This window comes from Falco punctatus, assembly GCF_963210335.1.
Source record: "Falco punctatus genome assembly, chromosome: 2".
In the NCBI taxonomy this organism is placed as follows: domain Eukaryota; kingdom Metazoa; phylum Chordata; class Aves; order Falconiformes; family Falconidae; genus Falco; species Falco punctatus.
Window position 1 is genome coordinate 45897800 of NC_137581.1, and position 24327 is coordinate 45922126.

At 41.7% G+C, this 24327-nt stretch overlaps 1 protein-coding gene across 3 annotated transcripts; it reads right to left on the reverse strand.

Annotated features, from left to right (window-relative positions):
* Positions 1-936: 936 nt before the first annotated feature.
* On the reverse strand, positions 937-20625 carry FBXL3 (F-box and leucine rich repeat protein 3). Of its 3 annotated transcripts, none has more exons than XM_080374419.1 (5): positions 20191-20625; positions 15652-16015; positions 13155-13277; positions 9697-9868; positions 937-3314 (listed from the first exon to the last, which is right to left on the reverse strand). In XM_080374419.1, the coding sequence occupies exons 2-5, from the start codon at positions 16012-16014 to the stop codon at positions 2671-2673; spliced, it is 1302 nt and encodes a 433-aa protein (XP_080230545.1). In that variant the 5' UTR covers position 16015; positions 20191-20625; the 3' UTR covers positions 937-2670. The 3 variants fall into 3 exon arrangements, with proteins under 3 accessions (XP_080230545.1, XP_080230547.1, XP_080230546.1); XM_080374421.1 differs by lacking the exon at positions 20191-20625 and adding an exon at positions 19742-20135; XM_080374420.1 differs by lacking the exon at positions 20191-20625 and adding an exon at positions 19509-19727.
* Between the last annotated feature and the right edge of the window lie 3702 nt (positions 20626-24327).

Below are 24327 nucleotides of genomic sequence, written 5' to 3' on the forward strand. Positions count from 1 at the left end.
CAGACATTAACAACTCCTACCCAAAACTGGACAACCAAGTCAATGCTGGGTTTTCTTCTGACAACAGCAAGAAGTAAAGGTGAACCCAGGGAAAATTACCTTACGCAGCTATAAAACACTCATGTTCATGTTTCTAGTGAACTTTTTACCACTTGTGTCACAGATTAATAATAAAAACGTAATTTGTTCTAAACGTGTAAAGGCAAAATAAGAATTGCACAAGACTTGCCAAAAAGGAGCATTGTAGTTTTTACTGAGGCTACTTAGAATCCAGGGTTGCTTGGGAAGTTTGTTCTATAGCTGGATTATTTGAGCGAAGGATGCTGTAATTGGTTCAATGGATAAAGACTGCTGACCTCCAGCGGGGGAGACAACTGCTTCCAAGCAGTTTTCTTATCACTGAACATTTTGATAGCCATTACAATACTGTGTTGCATTTATGAAGGCCTTTTTGAAGTCTAACCAACAAAACAGAGAGACTGCCTCAGAAAAGGCTGGCCACGTACCTGGCTGGGGAAGCAGTTTCATTACAACTAAGCATAAAGCCTTCAGCTGCCGACATGTCCCCCACCTCAGGGTCTGACAGAGGTTTCTCTGTGAAAAGCAGAACACAGGGTTTCACGGATGTCAATTCCAGAAGCGAGGGGACTCTGGTATTTAGGTTGCATCTTGCTTTTCAGTTACTCCCGCTACCACAGCGGTAAGCAGGAGACCAACATACACTGCCAACATCAGGACACCAGCAGTCAAGGTCCAAAGAGGTTTTAGCTGCATTACTAGTGAGATTACTTCACACACTTAGTGAAAACGTTCTCTTCCCCAGATTACTAGCGTTACTCAACCTTTATCGTGCAGGCAATTCTGAGAGTCAGAATATAAAAAACACTGAGCTTTTTTACTTTTACAGACTAAATATATTGACACCTTTTATGCAAATAAAAGCAAATTAGTGTTACATTAGTTTAATAAATTCTAATACAAAACCCATGTATTTAATAAAATGCAATCTTTAAATCAAAGCTCTACAGAAACATACAATTCCCCTATAAAGATGTCCAGTCCTCTGAACATTGTTTGCTCAAAATGTAATTATGAACTTAAATATGTCATAAGTGTATTACACTTGAACTATACATTTGGATAAACATCACTGAAATCAGAAATTAAGACGCTCTATCGCCAGCACTAGCTGTACAGCTCGAATGAGAAACCACCACCCCTGCGTGCAGCACAGCCCACCGCTGGCACAGCTTTGCCTTGCTGATGGCTCACCATCACCTTTCAAATGCATTCAGCAGCCACGCAATACTTTAGTGTTACCAATCAATAAAGTAAAAGAGAAAATAACATAACTGTTGGCGGTCAGAAATGAAGTCACAAGCCACATCCAGATCACAGGCAACACGCTGCCTACGCCACTTACAGACTAAAAACTTTCTTTAATAAAACTGATTTACCAAATACTCAAAACAAGTTTTTGCCTATTGCTCTACTTCACACAAGTCTACTGCTTTAGGTTTTTAAATACTATGAAATGATCAAACTAGCTGAATTAAAGGTATACAAAATGATCATCTATCAAACATTCACTTTATACATAAACGTTTCTGAAACAGATTTACAGTATACAATTAGTTTATACAGCTTAAGCAACTGTTACAATGTCATTTCTCTCAAATTGAAAGCAGCCAAAAGGTCTAAGGTTTTGTTAAAAGGTTCTTGGTCACCATTCAAATTTTGACTTCCTTGTCTCACACCGTTGGCATCCATGTCATCACATTTAACACTGCAGGGTTTATTTTATAAACTATACATTATTCCATCTAACCGTATGCTGCAAAACCAGTTAATGTGCTAGAAAAGCTCATTAACTCCAGTATTTTTAAATACAATGTATCTACATTTTTTCCCCAGAATGCTTTCGCTTCCTGAGCTAGACAAAATACCTTAAAACAGGTTTAGACACAGATCTGAGATCCCATAAGCAAACTATATTAAAATGCATAGAGGGGGGAAAAAAACACACCACTTCCAGTAGCTCACACTACTATCTGTCTGCATGCTAAATACATTTTAGAGATGGATCTAATAATCTGTTGAATAAGGTAGCAAACAATATTTTAATTGTCCAAACTATATTATTGTGTATTGCTCTTGCCTTTTATGACTTTTATAGAAAGAACGTGTACATTTAACAGCCTACTAGATACTCAGCTAAATGACTGGATTTAGAAATGCTATAGTCTGCAACAGAAGCATGCAATCTCCGTGGGGTTTCGTTTGTTTCCTAAGATCAAATTGATCATGTTCAATACTAGTATCTGAATCAGAGAAGGACAGCATATTAAAACTGGTATTTTGGAGGTACATTTCAGTTATTTTAAATACATCTTTTTATTTCCATAGAAGTCTGAGGTCACTGTTGATGAAAAAGAACAAATCTAAACCAGATTTTTGTTTGGATGAAAATGGGTTTTGGAGCTATCCATGATTTCTATTTTTGAATCTGGGTTTCAAATAATTTTTGAATTAAAAATTAATTTTCTAATCAAACAATGAAGTAACTTACAGTAAAAACTATCGTATTAAATAAGCTTATATAGTAAATTGCAATATGGTAAGCTTGGGTTTAAGGTGCTATTCCATCCGTCTTGAAGTCTTTTAAGGACTTTACCATGTAGGCATCATGTCCGGGAACCAGACTCTACCGAGATGCTTTGAAACTTCCCAATGAATCTGCTCTAAGCTGTATTTCTGATCAGGAATCAAAACTTCCTCCATAATAGAAAGCTGGGAGAGACGACCACCACACATCTTCACAAACTCAACAAAGGCACTGCAAGAGACTTCACATTCTCCTAGGCCAACGGCTGACAGATACTTGCAACGTTCTGCAATACGGATCAGCTCCTCATCCAGTGGCCGTAATCCATTGGCGCACACAACCAGTTCAACTAACCGAGGACACGTCATCCCAACGCGGCCAAGTACGTCTTTGCTTACCGATCTTCCAAAGTAAAGGTGAGTGACGGGTATTTCGTAACGAAAGAACGGGTCAAACTCTTCTTCGTACAAGAAAAAGTACATGACTAAATTTACTTTAGGAGAATGCTTGATGAAAGCGTCCCAGCTGCTCTTTTGAATCGTGTGGAACTGAGTCTGTCCTGGATTTTCACTGACAACATCAATGCGCAAGTGTTCTAACCTGACATGTTTTTCAGAAGACAAAGCAAGCAGAAGCTCATCGCTCAGCAGGTGGTAGTTCAGCGCCAGCTCGCGTAAGCCGTGACACTGGTCAGCCACACAAAGGATACCTGGGAAAAGAGAACATTATGAAAGGGGTTACACAGATAAATACACTAATAACGAGAAACCTAAGTGTGAATTTGTTGATGCATGTCAAGAGCATGCAAAGACCAGGTATTTCAACATGCAATCAAGACCTAACATCGAAACAAAATCATACTGGACAACCAGAGCACGAATCTCTTCCGTATTAGGATGATCTTGTGACTTCCTTGTACCCACACAGTAAGATTACACATACACTGTGTGACTACATCGCTATTTTGCTAGGAAAACTTAAAGAAGTTAACATGTTGCATTGTATACTTCCCTGTGGGAGTTGAATCTCACGTGATCAGTATATAAATAGCATACTCTGACTGTTCTGCCTTGTTGTAAGACCAACATATACTCAACTTCATCCTTGTAAAAGGAGCTTACTCATAATAATATGAGTTTTTCCCTAGCCTGCTCTGAAAAAACTGCACTCTCCCTCTGTGGCTGACAAAGCAACCATGAACTAAATTCATCACTTGCAGAAAGCAAAGGTAAATTGAATGCTGGATTTTAATTAAATACAGAAGTTGTTGCTGTCAGCATTTGTTCTTTCTAGCAAAGTATAAATATTTAAATTTGGAAAAGAAACAGCAAATGAAAAAAAGAGGGAAACCACTAAAAATTCATAGCAGCAATTGCTATAGCAATGATTTTCAGACTCTCCTTTTAATGAGTCAATTTAACTTGCTGCTCATGGAAGACAAAGACATTAACAAAAAGAATTCAGTTCTGTCTTTAAGGTTTCCACTCATCCTATCTAAAGATACAAGCAATGGTACCACACTGGTAACAGTACTAAAAAAACCCAACAAAACAATAAAAAAAAACCACATTAAAAAAAAAGAATACAGTCTTCCGCATTTCATGTGACTGAGAAAACTGCGTAAAGTTTGGGATATGGTCTTCCATTAACACAAGAGATAAGAACAGAGTGTTTAATATGGAACTGAAAAACGTGAGCTCAGTCCACTATAGCTTTGAAACAATGGGAAGAAATACAGAAAGACATAAGCTGTTTTAAGATGCAGTTATTAAACTCAAAAGAGGAGCCTATACTGAGCCTAAAAACACTTGAAAAAAATTACTGTAAAAATACTGCATGAATATTTACACCAAAAAAAGATGTATTTTTCACCCGAGGACCTGCAAGGACACATGCATCAGCAGCTTTTCTAACAATATCAAATATTGTAATTTTAAATAAAGAAGTTACAGATTAAAATTAAAAAAAAGCAGAATTGAGGTTAATATAATTTTAACCCAACTCTTACTGTAACTATTTCCTGTAAAACCAGTGCATATATGTAAGCATACTCATTATTTCATTGGGGGACAAAGGGATGGAATCCAAGGTGAAGGGAACATACAGATTTATTGGGGTTTAAGATAGGAGTACAAAATTAGAACAACTGCAAACTTCTGTGTACCTTCTACACGTGCCAGAGACAATTTCCTGCCCTTAAATCATAGCACAGTTATTCTTACAGCAACACTCCCATAAGGGCTACTAGGACCACTCCCTTTAAGCAGCCTTAGGCACGCTGCTTCGCAACACCTGGGTCTGTTGACACAGGAAATATTTCAGATTCATACATATTGTCTCATCACCAGTTTCCGAAAACAACTCGCTACAAATTTAGCATCCAAACCAGCTTGTTGTCCAAACTGCCATCCTTCAAGAAGTCTTTGTTAACTTTATAAAGGTACATTATTGACTGGTGCGAGGCGAAAAGGGAAGAACTGGGGTTCAGCTGGCTGCAATTTTTTAGGGGCCTGGGCCTGGACATCCACATCACACACTGTCAATGAAATTACATAACCTGCATATAGCAACTGACAATGAATGCAGTGCAGATCGTTACCGGAGGGGCTGCCTGGAGCCCATGCTGTTCACAACATCCCTCAGCACTGCCCAAACCTTTGTGTCACCAAAAAGTACATCGTTCTGGTATCATACAGCACAGATCCGCATCAAAATTACCCCTCTGCTAAACTGCTGATGCAGACTCATCCTACATCCGCCCTTCTCCCCTACCCCCCATTCCAAGAGGAGCAACCCTCCCACCCCTAAAGCACAGCAGAAACACAGCCTTTATGGAAGTGCTTTCAGTTCCCTCTGTTCCAATAGCTAATAGTTCAGGTAATAAACAGCAGCACATCAATGTGGATTTTAAAATAACCGTTATTTTGTTTTACAAGGTACTGCTGCAGTTCTAATGCAAGTTAAAGTTCAGAGGGGAAAGAGCAATCAGAAGAAACTTCACACATGCTCACCAAGATCAGAAATACATCACTGCCTTTGTTTGTCCAGCCCAAACTCAAACATGCCTCTTTACCTTTGTACGGTAAATTAGGAATTATTCAGAGCATCCTTTGGAAGCAATTCACAGTTTGATATCAATCTTTTTCCTTTATCCCTGCAGTGGTGGACTCTGTCTCTTCCACTACTTGCATTACTCTTCTCTGTCCTTCAATAACACATTTACTGAGAACTAATCTAGTAATGAACACTACCCTCCCTCCCCACCCCCACCTCCTGCAATTTGAAGGCATGTTATACCATTTTAAGTGCAGGTATAAGTAGTTAGTTTTGCATAACTCATGGCCCTTTTGGTTCAATTAAAGTTCTTCCACTTTTATAGCAGCCTACTCATTACAATATTCCCATCAGAAAAAAAAAAATGCAGGGAAGTCTCAGTGCTCAAAAAGATCTCATTCTCCTTCAAGAGTCTTATTTTGGCAGCCTGCCTGCTCTTGAAGCCAACTATCCACATATTGGTGCATTTCTTTCGTTCCACTGCTGTGCGTTGACCCTGGCTGGCGGCCAGGTGCCCACCAAAGCCACTCCATCACTCCCCTCCTCAGCCAGGCAGGGGAGAGAAAATGTAACCGAAGGTTCATGGGTTGAGGTAACGGCAGGGAGATCACTCACCAATTACCATCACGGGCAAAACAGACTCAACTTGGGGAAATTAGTTTAATTAATTACCAATCAAATCAGAGTACGATAATGAGAAATAAAACTAAATTTTAAAACACCTTCCCCCCACCCTTCCCCTCTTCCCAGGCTTAACTTCACTCCCAATTTATTTGTGTCTTCCCCCTGAGCAGCACAGGGGGACAGGGACCAGGGGCTGCGGTCAGTCCCTCACACGCTGTCTCTGCCACTCCCCCCCTCAGCAGGAGGCTCCTCACACTCTGCTCCGGCTCCAGCCTGGGGTCCCCCCCCGGCAGACAGCCCTCCATGAACTTCTCCCACACGAGCCCTTCCCACGGGCTGCAGTCCTTCCCACCCTGCCCCAGCGTGGGTCCCTGCCCCGGGGCGCAGCCCTTCAGGCACAGGCTGCTCCAGCGTGGGTCCCCCGCGGGGTCACAAGCCCGGCCAGCAAACCTGCTCCAGCCTGGGCTCCTCTCTCCAGGGAGCCACGGGTCCTGCCAGGAGCCTGCTCCAGCGCGGGCTGCCCCCTGGTCACAGCCCCCTTCGGGCGCATCCACCTTCTGCGGTGTGGGGTCCTCCATGGGCTGCAGGTGGGGATCTGCTCCACCACTGACCTCCGTGGGCTGCAGGTGGGGATCTGCTCCACCACTGACCTCCACGGGCTGCAGGTGGGGATCTGCTCCACCACTGACCTCCACGGGCTGCAGGTGGGGATCTGCTCCACCACTGACCTCCACGGGCTGCAGGTGGGGATCTGCTCCACCACTGACCTCCGTGGGCTGCAGGTGGGGATCTGCTCCACCACTGACCTCCGTGGGCTGCAGGTGGGGATCTGCTCCACCACTGACCTCCGTGGGCTGCAGGTGGGGATCTGCTCCACCACTGACCTCCATGGGCTGCAGGGCACAGCCTGGCTCACCGCGGGCTTCACCACGGGCTGCAGGGGAATCTCTGCTCCAGAACCTGGAGCGTCTTCTGCCCCTCCTTCACTGACCCTGGTGTCTGCAGGGCTGTGCCTCTCACATAGTCTCACTCCTCTGTCCAGCTGCTGTTGCACAGGATTTTTCCCCTCCTTCTTCAATAAATTATCCCAGGGGCACTACCACGATTGCTGATGGGCTTGGCATTAGCCAGCAGCAGGTCCGTCTTGGAGCCAGCTGACATTGGCTCCATTAGACACAGGAGAAGCTTCTAGCAGATTCTCACAGAAGCCACCTCTGTAGCCCTGGCCCGACTACCAAACCTTTGCCACACAAACCCAATACATCCACTTTTTTCTCTGTCTCAGGGTACATTCCTACCCAAATTAAGCAATCAAATTCTCTTGCCATTTACTTAGCACTCTTCTGGTTTTGTCACTAATGCATCTGCTCCCATTCTATTCACCTCCACTCCATGAAGGAGTTGGATAGCAGTTGGGCTTCTTGTTCCTTAAACAGGTGTTACCACTTCCCACCCATTGTTCCTTCGATTAAAAACATCGTACAAGATACATCAACCAGTATACACCAGTCAAAGAACTTTGTAAACTGATGCCCCCTCCCAAATTATCAAGTGTATGATGTTCCATAAAACCTTCTGGCAAGGACTAGCCACAAGCCAGCAAAGTCTGCTAGAGCTGACAGGTTACACTTGGATCCAAGTCCAAGGAAATTACTCCCTCTGCCCAGCTACACTCCTGCTGGAGCCTCTTCCTCTCAACAGACACATTATGGCTCCTGTACACAGACACAATGATCCTCAAACAAGATTTTAAGTCAGGAAAACCAGTCACTCAAGCCCATTTAAGCAACCTCCTTTACAAAGGGCTTACAAAGCTTTGAAGGAAGTAACATTCCAGTTCACATGCTGAACACTTTGCTAGACAAATCTGCTACAAAACAAACCTGCACTTGCAGGACTTCCTTATGTAAAACCAAACACAAGGTTTTGTCTGAGAGCTGCAACTGCAAAAGGTATTAAGTTTGTGTTTTGTTTTTTATCACTACAGTAACACGCTCTCTGCCACAGTACGATTTTCCCCACATACCAAAGTCCTGCTGGTGAATTTTACATATAATATACCCAATATTTACACTTGCAATATATTTGCATAAAAAAAATACAGTAGTTTCTACTCATCCTCAGAAGAACTGAACTATGTTGCCAGCATCTCATTTACAATTCGTCTTCCATTTCTCAGTGAAAAACCGTAAGTGTTGATGGGCTGTGAATCAATCTTAAACTTCTTGTGTATAATTCTTCCACAAACATTAATTCTATGAACTTCAACAATCTTCAGTGATTTCACTCTGATACAAGCTGTTTTCGTTCTTGCTACAAACATGCTTAGCGTTAATGAAGTTGGTAATGAAGTTCCACCATTTGGTAATGCTGGAAGTCCTGCACAGCTCAGTCTCATCTCCCCTTTGCTGACGCTGTCTACATTTACTCTCCAGCAAAAGATAAAACTGCTTTCTTTCAGAACTACTTTCATAATCCATGACTTTGCAACACTCAAAACCTATACATAATGAAGAGCAGAAAAGAAACTCATGTTCCAAAAAGCCTAATTATACTGGAATACTTAAATAGTCATTTTAGGAGTAGTGCGCTATGAAGTTTGATAAAGTTCTAGAAGAGGTTGGATATTTGTCCTGAACAGACATGCACTATTCTATTATTAGCTCAGCAGTCACTCTGCCAGTAGTAGGATGGATGGATTGGCAACCAGTTGAGTTAGTATTTTATTCAGTGACAGCTGCTGTAGATACATTCATTGTCGCTCTCACCCCACCCCTGTTTTTTCAGGTCTTTACTGGTTTCAGACAGAATTTAATGCTGTCCCAGTTCTGGCTGGGGTAGAGTTAATTTTCTCCTCACTAGCTGGTACAATGATGTGTTTTGGATTTGGTATGAGAATAACGTTGATACCACACTGATGTTTTAGTTGCTGCTAAGTAGTGCTTACTCTAACTCAAGGACTTTAAGCTCCCCCAGTGAGCAAGTGCACAGGAAGCTGGGAGGGAGCATAACCAGGACAGCTGGCCTGAACTAGCCAAAGGGGTATTTCGTATATCATGAACACAAAGCTGGTGAAAGAAGGGGGGCACGTTCCCAGTTATACATGCTGGAGCCCTGCTTTCCTGGAGATGGCTGAACACCTGCCTGCTGATGGAAAGTGATGAACGAATTCTTTGTTTTGCTCTGCTTGCATGCGGTGGCTTTTGTTCTATTAAATTGTCTTTATCTCAACCCATGCGTTTTACCTTTTCCCCCCCTGATTCTCCTCTCCATCCCGCTGGGGGCAGAGGGGGAGAATGTGAGTGAGCGGCTGTGTGGTACTTAGTTGCCAGCTGGGGTTAAAACATGACAAATGTATACACTGAAAACACAACAAAAACACAAAACAAAACCCCCAAAACACATTAGCTTACCTGCTGGAGAAACATGAGGACAACTGCTCATTTTCAACAGTTTGAGCGTGTCGCTGTTGTTAGCCACTAGCACTTTAAGAGATGGATCATCTACTGGTGTATCATCAATCTTAAGTGAAGAGAGTGATTTGGAGTTTACAAAAACCACTGTCAGTGCAGAAATAAAGTGAGACTGGAAAAAAAAAAAGAAAAACAATAGTATCTGAAATAAAAATCTCAATGCTTCTACAACAGTCCTAGTATTCTTTCACTTATTGACAGCATTTGCTGAAAGAGCATTCTTTTGATACTTTTAATACTGCATAATTAAAAATACTAAAAATTGGCATATTTTTGAGTAGAGGAAGTATAATCAGTTTTTGCTATCAATTTATGCATTTGGCAAATCAGAATGTTTAACATTAAACGTAAATCAAGAACCTGACCCGGGACAATCCTAACTTAAATCTGTAGGAAGACCGCAAGCAAAGAGAAAGCCTAGAAGCCCTAATTTTGAGGATTATTTGCAAGTCACACTCTAAAACAGGGGTCCTCAAACTTTTTAAACAGGGGGCCGGCACGTGGATTAAGTGGCAGTCATCTGCGGCTGCTTGGTTTCCCCCCCCCCCAAGCCCCGGCAGGGGGCGGGGGTGGGGCAGGGAGGTTCTGTAAATACTGGGGCCAGATTGAGGACCCTGGGGGGCCGTATCCAGCCCGCAGGCCGTAGTTTGAGGACTCCTGCTCTAAAAGAAGCATCTTCTTGAACAGGAATTCCCACATAGTGAGTTGTGCTGTATCGGTGAGATGCAAACATAACCAAGAGTGGCAACTCCATCCTGTTAAAATGTGTCCAAAGCCAAATGATACCACTGCCTGCCTACCATCCACAAAGAGTATTTAGGGTTTGAGTGCATTTATCTCTGATAACTAACTGGAGCAGTCCAAACAGAGCCAAGGAGCAGGTGATCAATTAGTTACTGATTAAGCAGCATAGATAATGCAGGTCCAGTGCTCAAGGTTGCTCCTCAGCATTTTTATGTAACCACTGAAACTTACACCAAAGATAGAGCCCAAGATGTTAACTTGAGAAATGCAGACTGGGGAGCAGATACAGCACTGCTTGTAGAAATCACCAGTGGTATGAAGGAAGTGAGTAATAACTTCTTCCAAGACTGACTGAATAGAAGACTTTTTTAAAGTACTTCCTCCATGCACTGCATTACGTATCCCACAAAATTACCTGCTAATTTGATTTCAATACTGTTCCACTCTGAGCCACATTCACATGTAGAATCCTGAATACAGTTATTTGCTCATTCTTATGTACTGTTTGTGGTTTTCGCTAAAACTCACTCACAATTAGATTTAGAACAGGAATTAATATTTTCACATCAACATAAACTGTCAAAGTCAGCTCACGCAAATGGGAACAAAAAGTTCAAATCAGAATCATTAGGCATTTTGGCTTTAGGGACCACTCCCAACTATACTGACAACATGCTGATTATATATGTTATGTACAGAAGAAAAGGTGCTTTAATATTTCCATTCTGTATTCCAAAAGTTAGTACTGTGTTTTTATTCTCTATATTTAGAATGTAATTCCCTTTGCTAAGAAGGCTGTTAAATAGAAAGGCAAAGAAAGTTAACCATGTTTACAAAAACACGTAATTTGAAATCACAGTTTGAAGAGCTACCAAAGACAGGCAACATCCCAAAATGTAAAAGCTCGTGATTTAATGCCTCTTCCATATTGCCACATATGTAGCCTACAGTATGATTCTTTAAAAGATTATGTAGAATGTGCTTAGCAAAAGACTAGGCAACACAAAGCTAAGTGCTATTTACAAATATTTGTCATGTTGAAATCAGAAGGGCACCGATGAAGATAGCACAAAGTAGTTCAGAATTCCCATACAGTCTGATAAAAAAAATAATTAAAAAAAGTGTAGTGTTAAACATTTTTCAGATCCATTTATCTTTGCCTGCTTCTCATCAATGGCCCTGTTACTAGTGGCTTCCCACAAGAGCTTATTCATTGTCCAATTCAATTCTTTAGTTTCATTAGTGGTCCATGAAAATTTGAAAAACATTGCCGGTCCCATATGCCAGTGACAGTATTAATGGAGTGGTAAACATCAAAAGGCAAATTATGCCTAGAGTTGATTTTGGCTCATTTTGAATATATATTTTTAAAGGCCACATGTGAACCTATTGGGAAAAAAAAAAAAAAAAAAAAAAGAGAAAGCCTGTATTTTAGAAGCCTTGAAGCTGAGTAAGGCCATGCAAATAACTACTCAGGAAGCTGAACAGGACCATAACATACCCCTCCAGTGAAAACTAGTCCTGAGTGCTGTTTTAGCTTTCTCACTAAGAAATAATATACAAGAGCTGAAAGGACAAAGTATTTCTAACACACTGAGTCTGTGGATTGTTTTAACTACATTCAGATTTTCTTATAGTCACATCTCAAAGCACATCAAAAAAGGAAAAAACATGCAGAAACTAGTTAAAGATCTGGAAAGCCTCTTTGAATATTAAGGATTAAAAATACATATTCAAGAGAACTACATGATGCATCTGTGATCACTGCTAAGGATAGTAATTGATAATCCTTCTGTAGCTAACCTTGCTTAAACCTATAGCCTGCTTCCTCTCCTCAGGCTGTCCCTAGTTCTTCTGTGTCCTTGTTGCCATCATCAGCAATGTCATCACTGAGATCCAGCTAATAGTCTAGTTGTATCTGGTCCTTCACATACATGTGGACTGGATTCAAGAATTGAGGCTGTGAGACATTTGAGATGTCACTGCCATAAAACAGTCCAAGTTACCCCAAAACTCTCTTGCTCCTCAGCAATAATACACTTCTACCTCACTAGCAGGAATTCCTGTTTAGAAGCACACATAAGAGATCTATCGTCTTCCAGATCAGATGCCTTCTAACAAAATCTAAATTTTGGTAAGCATGCAATGTAAAAATCTGACAAAGTTTCAGAAATACACTGCATGCTGCCTAAGAATCTGACACTTGACTGTGTGGCATGAATTATTGAAAATCATGATCATATTGCTTTCTGAAGAGTGCTCATTCATAATACAATCCCTACAGCAAGTTCACATGGATTAAACCCTCCCACTCATTCAATTGTAATAGCCCCCTAAACATCACCCACAGTACAATGACACAGACAGGAATTATCTAGCCTCCTGACTTGCATCATGTTGCTCAGTATCACATTGAGGTCAGTAGACAGGAGGACTTGGAAGAACAAGGTCAGGACTAACTTCTCACATGGTGCAGAGAATAAGTTAACCATTTTAGTACATCATCTCAGTTCCTCCCTTTAATAGAGCCCAGCAAAACCAGTTATCTTTACCAAAGATCCATATTCTTCCAACAAAACTTTTCATAAAGTTACACAAATACACTATGAAACACTGCAATACTTTGCTATAGAAAAATACACATATTTAAATACCTTTGGTAAATCCATGAAGCTTGGCCGGGCAGTTGAAATTAGCCCAAGTGTTTTCAGAGAGCAATTCACCAGCTGTGATAAAATATCACAAGCTGCTTCTGCAGATTCCTTGCTACTGTCCACCTTAAAACAAAACAGATTTATTGTCCAAAAAACACTGCATCACACATACTCTTTACAAAAAAGCGAAGCAGAGTAGATGTACTTTTAACATTTTTTTCCACTTTACCTTCTGAAATTCCTCACTGGGAGTCCATCAATGTAATTCTTTTTTCCCCCAAAAAAAGTACATGCCAAAAATCCAAGACAATTTACTAGAATTTTACCATTCTCCTAAACACTTTAATAAAATCTAGCACAGTGAGGGGTCACCTAAACAGTTTGTTCCCAGATACTCAATCCACATCAAATACTAGGAAGCAGAGGTTCATTTGGGTCTGGAGCCTACCCCACTTCCTCTTTACATTCCTCCTTATAAAAACGCATGAATTCTATAAACATTTTACTGTCTGAGAAAGCTGCTTCCTCCTACAGTGACTCAGCTCATAACATAGAGCTGCTGGAGGGTTAAGTCCATTGTGATACGAACCTAAATAACTAGGCCTTCATCATTAATACCACAACAGATATGCAACGGATACACTGGGAACAAAAAAATATCTTAATTAGCCTGCTTGTTACACAACCAAATCACTTAATGTGCCTTCAGTGGATTTCCTTCAACGGTCAGATGTGCTTTCTGAATGATTTCTTATTGTTCTGTTATTATTCTCTATCTATTACAGTAGGCATGACAGCTTTGCAAATCTACAGAACAGCAAAAAGCTTGATCAGAAGACCAATTTTAAGTCTACCATAAGATACGCAACCTTCCCAGCAACTGATCCAAGTCCAACAAATCTTCATTTTCTGCTTGAACACAACCTGAAAAACCTTATTTCCGACAATCCAATCTTTCTTTGCCTACAAAAGAAAAACCCCAAGTTTTCAGCCTTGACAGAGCAACAGTCAATGTTACAGCCACTTCCTTGTGATTATCCTTGCTCCTTACTATTTCCTGCAATCTACTCTTCATGCTGCAACACCGAAGGGACAGTTCAAGGAACAATGTGGGTATCACACCACCAGCGAAGAGCATCTGAAATCCTTCAAAATGACTTGATGCAAAGCAATGTAGAGGGGAGACAGACAGTGGAAGGCCATCTCAATACTGCTGTAAGTTTCCTTTATTTGGACACTGATAAACCCTGCAGACCTTGCGGTAACAGTTTGTATCTGATACTGCACCAAGCTGTAGCAATACACGTGATCAGGCAGAGGTCTGCAGCTACCCACATGCTGATGATTCCTACATTAAAACTGCCAGATCTCAGAAACAAACAACTAGCGTGTCCACCTTGCTGTAGGAGTAATTTTCTTTCCAAACTGGTAACATAGCTGATACATATGCAGCTGTGACTGTTTCACAGCACTCTTCTAAAACACAGTGATATGTAAACCAATGTTAAAGGTTTTCATCTGCTGAAAATAGTTCCGTGATGTTAACAAAGCCAGTTCTCACCAGATGGTATTTCTTAGCCAAGCACAATCAGTAGATATACCATCCTTTGCAAAACCCATATACTTTTTCAGCTGACTGAAATGCAGCTGTGCTGAGTAGATGCCATTACACAGACAATCCCATACAATTTAGTACTAAAATTGATAGCTGCTTAATAGTAGTACTGAAGTCACTCTCTGCACTAGATGTTTTCCAACGATGAATATTAGATCCAAGTCCGTACAGGATGTGAAATGGAGAAACACTCAATGTATGCATCCTGATCAAACTTAATTCTGAAGCAGGTACCCACACATACAGTAGTATCAGAGCTGAAGTCGTTCTGCCAGTTCACTGAGGCTTAATTTTAGACAGCTAAAATGCTACAAGAAAAGAGAAAAAACCAAAAACCTACACCAAACAAAAAAATCTCCACCTAATGGAATTAAGGCAATGAAACGGTATGTTCAGGACTGTTATTCCAAGTTCTTGTCCTGAAAACATATTCAAAAAAACAAATGCAATGGGAGGTAACCTCCGTATCTATATGCCCATTTAGAGAACCCATTTCTTCAGTATACTAGGCCTGAAAACAAGGCCTACGACACTGAGAGCTTCCGGATTTCTTTTTAAATAACTGACAATCCTAATCACAAATATATCATCATAAGCCTCTCCTAACACTTAGTAATACTCTTTAATTTTCAGCATGCTAAAATGTTTTGATCATAGTTGTCAATTACCACTTATCATCAGTATTTCTATTACTAACTTTAATTAAATCATACTTTTCATGCTTTTATATTTATATAGATGAATCATCAAAACTGTCTCAAGAGTACCAGAGCTATTTCCTTAAAATATTCCAAATAAAATGCAGAAAAGAAAAAATAACCAAGTTTAACAACTGCTTTTATTTTTATAAAGATACTTTTAAAAGCCTACAAAATACACTACCTTGAAGCTTACATACTGCAGGTGATTGGAATGCCTCTTTATTATTTGCTTGATTAGTTCAGGATGTGTAGCCCTCAAGTAAGATGTAGCTGGCTGATTCAGTTCAAACTCAAAACACCTCCAGAGATCAGGCATATGAAACACTTGGTTCCAGCTTCGGCAGACCTGGGACGCATGAGCACGATCCAGAAGGGGCAAGTACTGAAACACCTGCAGGATAATGTCTTGAAGCAGGTTTGCCCAGTCAGGACTCTGCACAACTATGGTCTTCTCATCGATAACCTTGTGTCTCTTGGATTCTTTCTCAGTTGTCTCTTCAGATGAACTGTTGTTTGCCTCATTAGTTTTCCTTCCTCGTTTCATTCTATAAAAACAATACAAAAATGTTTTCTATATATTGTGTAAATATAACAGCTGAGAAGAACAATATTAATAGGAAACTATGGAGGTAAAAAAGCATGTTTTCTGTAGTCACACTTTTACAGAGGGTTTTTTTCAGGGAAAGAAAGAGCCCAATGAATTTGAAGTGGTAGTCTAAAAATACCGTTACCCTCTAAAGAGATATCTTTAATATTACTTAACAATTAACAGTGCTGATCCATTTATAACAGTCACTCCCCTTTCAGCATTTCAATTTGGTGTTTGAAAACACTTTGAACCTAATTTGTTTTACTATTTTGTCGAGTAACCATCTACTTTCCTACTAATGGGAAGATGCTCTTCTAAACAATTCTGTGACCACTGACAGCATATTGCTGTCCCAGTCCTATTTACCAAAACCAACACTTGAAACTGTGGAAGGCAAAAGTCAAGCAAGAAACTAAACAATGAGGTATGTATGTATGTTTGCAGGTATTGCATCTTGCAGATGTTCTATCTGTCCAATTAATTTTTATACCCAGACAGGAAGAACCTGTATTTTTCTAAATGTATGTATTTTTTAAAAAAAGGTTACTTCAAAATGCATCTATTTTAAATCACTATTCTTAAAAACATATTTCATTAAAAGCACTGGTGTGCTTTTGTTTCTCCAACTAACTAGTAAATAGGGATTATGAAAGATTTCCAGTGAGTCTGGAAGTTTCAAGCCACAAAAAAAGTTTATAGAAGAGTCAGCAAACTTTCTTCAAAATCATACTAAATTCAGCAGAGATGAGGCAAAAGGTTATCTCATTCTCAGTAGCATATACTTCTTCCATAGTGGTCTCACTTACACAAGTTCTATCTTATATCACATTATTAAAGAGGAAAAAACCTCCACCACTACATACATCTGAAATAAATCTAGTACTGGATTTTGATCAAAGCGTGGTCTTTTGTACATGCCAGCTTACAACTGAATTTAGCAACCAATCATTTATTTCTAAAAGCCTCAATGGCATGCACACCATGTCCTAAAGGGTTCTGAACAAGATCTCACACTGAAGTACAATACACTGAATTCTAATCTGTAAAAAGCTAAGAGAATCCAGGGGTGGTATAAGCACCCCCCCAGCCCCCATGATTTCTAGAAGATAAACATGGACTTTATACACAGTGAAATCATTCTGGTTTAACATTCAAGTACAATTACACACATAAGATTATCATATACCCCGTTCACTTGGGACCAGGACAATGAACTTACTCTGCTATGTACTGCAACTAAGTACAAGTCTTTGTTTTTTAAAAAAGTGTAATACACTAGATATACAAGTGAAAAATTATACTGTTTATCATCCAATGCGCCACAGATTATTTTCTCAAAGCCAGCATCTCCTTAACTATCTTTAAAAGGCTTTAATCCTGCCTATTCACATGACAAAAGCAAGCTATCACGTTGAAAGCAAAACGCTACTGGGTAAAAATCGCTACTTGCTTCGTGAGAACTGCTTCCTGTGACTCACAGCTCATGATTATGAGACTATGCAAAACATGACTCCTGTGCTGAAACGAGCTTTCTATTCAAGAGAGAGTTCTGTGGCTGAGCCACTAACTTCACTGGTACAGAAGAGAAGCAAGAAAACTGAATAATGACTTAGAACCATCTGCAACTAACAAAAAGATGAAGGAACTGGATTTTGCAACCATGAAAACTGAATAATTAAATTTAAAACTAATAAAGGATTAGTTTTCAAATCCACTGTAAACCGGTCATGTTTGTGTTTGAGATAAAAAGCATAGTCCAAGAATATTACTTCTAATAAGCTAGTCTGAAATGAAACATTCCTTTAAACTTTAGGCCAAACAGATGTTCCAAACAATTAGGTTATAGTGAGCAACCAGCGTACGCAAGCTGTTCACTTGCCAAATTCGGGATAGTGAGTTTGATGTCTTTAAGTCTTTCCAAAGCCATCTCTTGTTAAGCTGTAAAAAACTACATAAGGTAACTGTTAGACTTGACTCTTCAAGCCTTCCTTTACAGAGATCCTGCCTCATCTTTTGTTAATAAGATAATATATGTGCATGAATTTCTAGTTAGGTAGGCTACTTTTATCATGGTATTAGGGAGTCAAGTTCTGGATTTTCTCATTGGATTATAGGGGCTACTGTGCATGGACAGTAGAGCTGATGCACATATATACAGCACTTACTACAACCGCTCTCTTCATAGACACAGGCACTAGAACAAACACGTTTTTACTTTTTTTAAGAAAAGAAGTGAGCTGCCACTGTCAAAACTGTATGAATTCTTCAGCTGGAAGAATAACCTCTGAGATACGGCTGACAAAAGCGGCCCAGGTCATCAACAGCCAACTTGAAAGATGCACCTCTGAGCTAACTTTGTTGAGTTCTGAGTAGTTAATATGTGCTGGTTACGGATCAAAAGCCACTCTTGAAGTTGTGTGGTACTATCCCAAGTTTTTATAGCCATTTAGAGCCAATGAAGAAAAGAGAAAATACAGCCATCACTAAAACTATACTGAGGATGAATTTCAGGTGACAGTCTTTCAAGAAAATAAGATGCTACGTGTTTTAAGTGCCACGGCTTGAAAAGTAGGGGATGGGAAAAGACATTTCCAGACAGCTTTTTTTTTGCTGACATCTCAAATGCTCCAGTAATGGAAAGGAGAGAGTAAACATAAGTTTTCAAAAATATCTCCTTGTGGAACTTCTTCCAAAGAGCGGGGGGGAAGTCTAAGCTCAAGACTAAATAATATGGTTTTAAGATTTCAATGACTATTTTGTAATCTAATTTCTAAGTAATTTGTTTGTTTTTTGTCATCTCTTTCAGAATTTGAAGTACTGGAATACCTTTTTAAAAACATAACTGATTTCAACCCCTTAACATGCTTAACAATAAAAAACCTCCACAAATTGAAAGAATGCGGATTTGCCTACAAAGTTTGTGAAGTCATCTAGAAATTATTTATAAAAAAAATAAAGCCACTGAGGAGAGTAAATCTTTCTGCAAATTTCACACAGAAACAGGCAAATGCAATTAAGACAGTTCACTTTGTTTTAGGTATCTGATAGTCTGAAGATCTAACCATTTTAAATCCAAGGCCAACAGAAATAACTTCTCAATGAGGAAGACGATGCAAAATTCTATTCTAGCATATTACTGCATAGGCACAGCCTATTTTTCAAACAACGATTGCTTATCACTTCTTACAATGCCTGAACCATTAATCTTGCTTTTAACTCTCCCTGACATACTCAGGACACACTTATCACTGGTCGGTTTTCCAAATTGCTGCTATAACCAACTTTCCTTTAAAATCTAAGATAGTGACAGGAAGGGGAGAAAAAACCCCAACAAACAAAAAACCCCCACAAACCCCCAAGGAAAATACCCAGGTCTACCAGGACGGAAAGATGCGTGAAATCAGGATGCCTGACTCCTAAAGATTTTCCAAGTAAACTACTCAACCTACTATAACAACTTCTTTCTGAACTCCGTGTTCTGAACTCCGCAGCTGGGCGCAGCCCACGCTATCTCGCAGGCAGTATGGTCACGTTCAACCATAAATCACACAGTTCAGTCACAAAGTGGGAGGAGAAGCAAAGCACATGCTCAGCGTTGTTTTTGTTGCCGAGTAAGGTTGCAGACAAAACACAATGGCAGTTTAAAAAAAAAAAAAAAAAGACCAAACCCAAACAAACAAACCCCTAACAACCGTGCACGGCTGCTGATAACGCTTTCCCATGGAGAAGCCTCAGGGCGCTCGCTGTCTGACACCTCCAGTAAGGCTCTTCCAGAAAGGAACGGGCTAATGGGGGGCGCCCAGACATGAACCGAACCCCTAATCGCCCCGAACCGCGAGTTGTGCCGAGAACGACGAGGGGTTTCCCATTTACTACCGTTTGTACCAGGCGGCTGCGAGGCAGCGACACCCTATAAACACGGAGGGACAGGTTTTAAGTCCCGCTGCTCCCGGAGAAGCTTCACCTCAGGGTCGGCTCCCCCCGGCTCAGCGCGGCGCCCCGCTGCCGGGCAGGGCCCCGAGCCCCGCCGCCCCCGCTGCTCGGACCCCGCTCTCCGCCCCGCACGGCAGCGCGGCCGCGGGCCTGGGGAAAGTCCTGCTGCGCCGCCGCCCCCCCCTTCCAGCCCTTCACCTGGCGGCTCCCTGCTGCGCTCCGCATTAACCGGGACTCGGGCCGCACTGGCGCCTCCGCTCTGGCCACATCAGCTCCCTCCACCGAAGCCGACCCCAGCGCTTCCGTCCCGTCCAGCCCGCGTCGCTCCCTCCCTCTCTGTTTACTTCCCAGCAGCGGAAGCGACGCACACCAGGCAAAATGGCGGCGGGCGGGATGCGGGGTGGCGCGTCCCCCTCCCTCGCCCCCCCGCGCGAGCGCAGCTGCCCGCCGTCATGGCCGCCCTGCCGCGGCTGTGCCGCCCGGTCCCGCCGGGAGCAGCGGCCGCGGGGCAGCCGGCTCGCCCTGCCGCCCTCGTCCCGCCTCCCCGCTGCCTCCTGGCTCGATTTGCGGCGCCTCACCGGGCCGCCGCGGCGGCTGGCTGCTGCGCGGCGGGGCGGCAGGGCCCGGGCTGCGGGCAGGCCTCCCCCTCAGGTGCGGGGCGGCCGGGAAGCGGGGGAGTGGGGGTCTCGGCGAGACACAGGGGTGATACTGGCACAGAGGAGCTGGGTCCTCATCGCTGATAGAGCCAGTTACCTCAGTAGTTTGAAAGCCCCGTGCCAGGCTAGCCTGAGGAGTGAATGTAATGGAGAAGGCAGACAATCAATGCTTGGTGGGCCCAGCAGGCACTGGGAGCGAAGTGCTTGGGGTATTGCTAGGCAAAGAATAAGAAGTGATGTGTGACAGTCCCCATGGGCTGCAGATACCTTGTTAACAGCGTGTCCCCCTGGCACGCGGCTCAGGTTGGTGAGATTCCTCAAAATTAACTTTAATTGTTTACTTGTTGGAAGTGATAAGAAATAAATTCCTGCCCCACTGTTTAATTTCAAGCTAGTGGGTTTTGATCCCAGTTGCCATCACTAAGTTTGATGGAAACGGCCAGATATGACCTGGTGCTCTCCCCTGTCTTGAAATGGCTTTGAAACAGGGTAACAGTTTTTCAGTGATCATTCAAATGGCACCATCCCTGAGTTCTTAGAGAAGCACTTTATATAAAAGAATCCTTCCACAGCATTTTCTTGTGTACTTCAAGTCTGTTAAAAAAGCATCAAAAAGAACCTTTTTTTATTTCTTTTTTCCCTTTCTTTCAGTTCTAGGTCTAGTTGCTTGAGATTATTGGGGGGCGGGGAATGACTTGCATAGAAACAGGAATGTTTTCCAGTGAGAAATGTCCATTTTAATTTTGAACATCTATGAGAGAATAATCTCTTTTTCTCCACTTTGAAATGTCTTGAGATATTTACTACAGCTCAGCCAGTATAGTTCTGTGTGTATAAATCTACATCCAGCTTTCAGCTTTTCAGGAAATGCAACAAAAGTCTGGAAGTAAGAAGTGGCTTATCGCCTCACCTTGAGCAGAGAAATGAGCATCTCAGACACACTTGCAGTATCAAATATGTGACTGTGTAACTTGTTCTGTTACATGGAATAGCTACACAAACCTTGGTAAATAATAAGGTGTGTTTATGGCTGAAGCCAATACTGTCGAGAAAACTGAAATAACTGTTTTGCTGACCCCACCTGGAAACATTCGGTGTCATCTATTCTTGCTATTTAGGAATTGTGCTTTCAGCACCATGTTCCAATTCATTGCTGGTTCTTTAAAGGTGGGAAGATAACAGCCCCCGATTACAGTTCCTAGTAAGGATGTGTTATGTTTGCACGTATATAACTTGCAAACTGCTGGAGATGCAGGAGAGGTAGGTAGCCTCTGACTGCAAAGAGTTGACCCAGACCTAGGCCCAGTACATAGGGAGGAGGAACTATTGTTTATCAGTGCATGTAGAGCAAGAAGCCACCACTTCTCCTGGTCACATCCCTTATTGTTTTCAGGCAGTGTTATGCTGATGATGTAATGTAACTGATCTGTGTCATGCTAAGTCAGTAGTAGAGGAATGAAGTCAGTGGGTTGATTAACATTGATAACATGCAGCTGTGGCCTTGCCTCGAAGGCAGTGGGTTGATTGACATGGATGATGTGCAGCTGTAGCCCGTTCCTGCTAAGTGGTTAAATAGCACTGAGGATTGTGGGAGAGTTGGGCAGTTGGAGGAGGAGTAGTGTGGTCTGACCTCTGGAGGAAGGAGAAACACCATCAACAGTAGAATCTGATCAAAGGTAAAAAAAAAGCCTTGCTGCAGTCTACTAGTTTGTGCTGCAACAAGTAGAAATGTCTTTTTGCCAAGATTAATGTTCTGATTGCATTCTGGTGTCTGCAGGAAAAAAATTGGAACATCTTGTGGCAAAAAAAAAAAAGGATTTTCTGGTTCTGTGTAGAAGTCTTGGGAGGTGTAACAGCTGCAATCTTGTTTTGAGGTAACATTATTTTAAAGCATCTACTGTTACCTGAGCTTAGATGTATTGACTTACTGCGGGAGACTTCTCACAGTGACTTGCAGTTTTATTTTGCTGCTTGGTATTTGGAGTAAACAAAGCTTGCTTTGATGCCTGTACCTTTATTTGTTTTGCTGTAATTACTTGTGTATGTTTTAGGCACACTAAGTGTAGGATGAGATGAGAATAAGTGCAGAAGGAGCTCTCTGCATCCTGCTATTTGGGGGCATAGCAGCCAAAATCAGCACAAAAGGCAGCTGCAACTCTGCGCTTGGAGCCAAATCAGGGCCTGGATACAATGCAGAGTGCTGCCAACAGCGTCTGTGGTGTCTGTTGGCAAAGCATGAGAAGCTGGGAGTTTACCAGAACTGAATAAAAGAAAACCTATGGCCTTACCTGGTAGGCAAAGCCATGCTGTTTGTCCAGCTCTTTGACTGTGAGGTAGCTGGCACTGAGATAGGTGGTAGCATGTGAAGAAGTGTCGAAGTAAAGGTCCAGAGACAGTACTCAGAAGTCTGGGCTGGTCTGTGAAAGAGCTCTATCTCTGCCGGCTGTGGCAGGGCACCTCGATGCTTTAGTTAGTAACTTGAAAATATTTGAACAGGTATATCTTCATTAGGTGGTTTCTCTGCCCTACTTACCACTTAACTAGCAGCAGATGAGTTTTTGAGAAAGGAGTATTTTAAATTATGAAGGTGAAATTACTTTTACTTGTGTAGACTTCTAACAGTACCAGAAAAAGTCCAGGGGCCTGTACTGGGCCCTGGTATGCAAAACCAAGACTACTGAGGAAACTGCTTTGTAATCCTTTATTTTTCCAAAAGAGAAGGAGAAGCTCTCTGAAGTTTCAGTCTTTCCAGTAGGAGAGTCACTCATGGCAGAGATTTGAAGCCGCCCTCGCTATGATCATGTGAAGATGAGGAACAGCCCACAGACACCCTTCTGTGCCAGGAGAATGATAGCCAGGAAACTAGCATCTAAAAGGGGACCTCACCACATCAGGCTGAGGTTGTGCAGGTACATCTCTTCCTGTTTCAGCTGATGGGCTACCTGCCTGATGAAGGTTGCAAATGCAGGGTCTTGGTTGTAAATGCTACAGCTTCTAGCACTGAAAGTCTCACCTGTGCTTATTTTCTGGCTATGTTCAGGAGGCTTTGAAGCAGTCATGCAGCAGCTGTACTCTGCCCTGATCAGCCTGGCTTGTGTCTGGCTGGGGGAAAATAATAGAAGCAGTTGGAAGAAAGTTAAGTAACAGTAGAATAGACCAGTTCCAGCTATGACAGTATGTGAGGCTTGCAGGGCATGAGTAGCCCACTCCAATTTAATGAAAGTACAAGCTGTGAAAAATACGGGGAGATAAGTGTGATGAGTCAGTGGCTGAAGGACCTGTTCTAGGCTGCCTGTGACAATCTTACTCCTCAGCAGACTGTACTGAAAAAAAACCCCAGGAAAACAGAACTTGTTCTTTAACAATGCCAAATTAATTTATCATTTTCCAGCAGTAGATTTAATTAGGGAAACTTAGTTTTATTCTTAAGTCTATACAGGAAGATTTTCTAGGGGGAGGGAAGTTCTTACACTGTTAGAATACTTATTTTATCAGTCCCTAATACTGTATATATTATCTACCACAAACAATACCTTATAGAACAGGAGCTGAAACTCGACTGTTTCTTAAAAAGTAGCCACAAGTAAAATGATTCTTAAAACAGAGGGCCTCATGGCCACAGAAAAATAAAAAGATCAAACTAGGGATGACAACAGGGTAGTGTGTTGCCTGCAACAGG

Bases quoted from the DNA above. Each gene is read 5' to 3' on its own strand.
- FBXL3 (XM_080374419.1), bottom strand. From the start codon at position 16,014: ATGAAACGAGGAAGGAAAACTAATGAGGCAAACAACAGTTCATCTGAA. The intron at 13,278-15,651 runs GTAGTGTATTTT...TTTTGTTTTAAG, and splicing joins TGCAGTATGTAAGCTTCAAG to GTGGACAGTAGCAAGGAATC. The intron at 3,315-9,696 runs GTAAGCTAATGT...CTCTTTTCCCAG, and splicing joins TCCTCATGTTTCTCCAGCAG to GTATCCTTTGTGTGGCTGAC.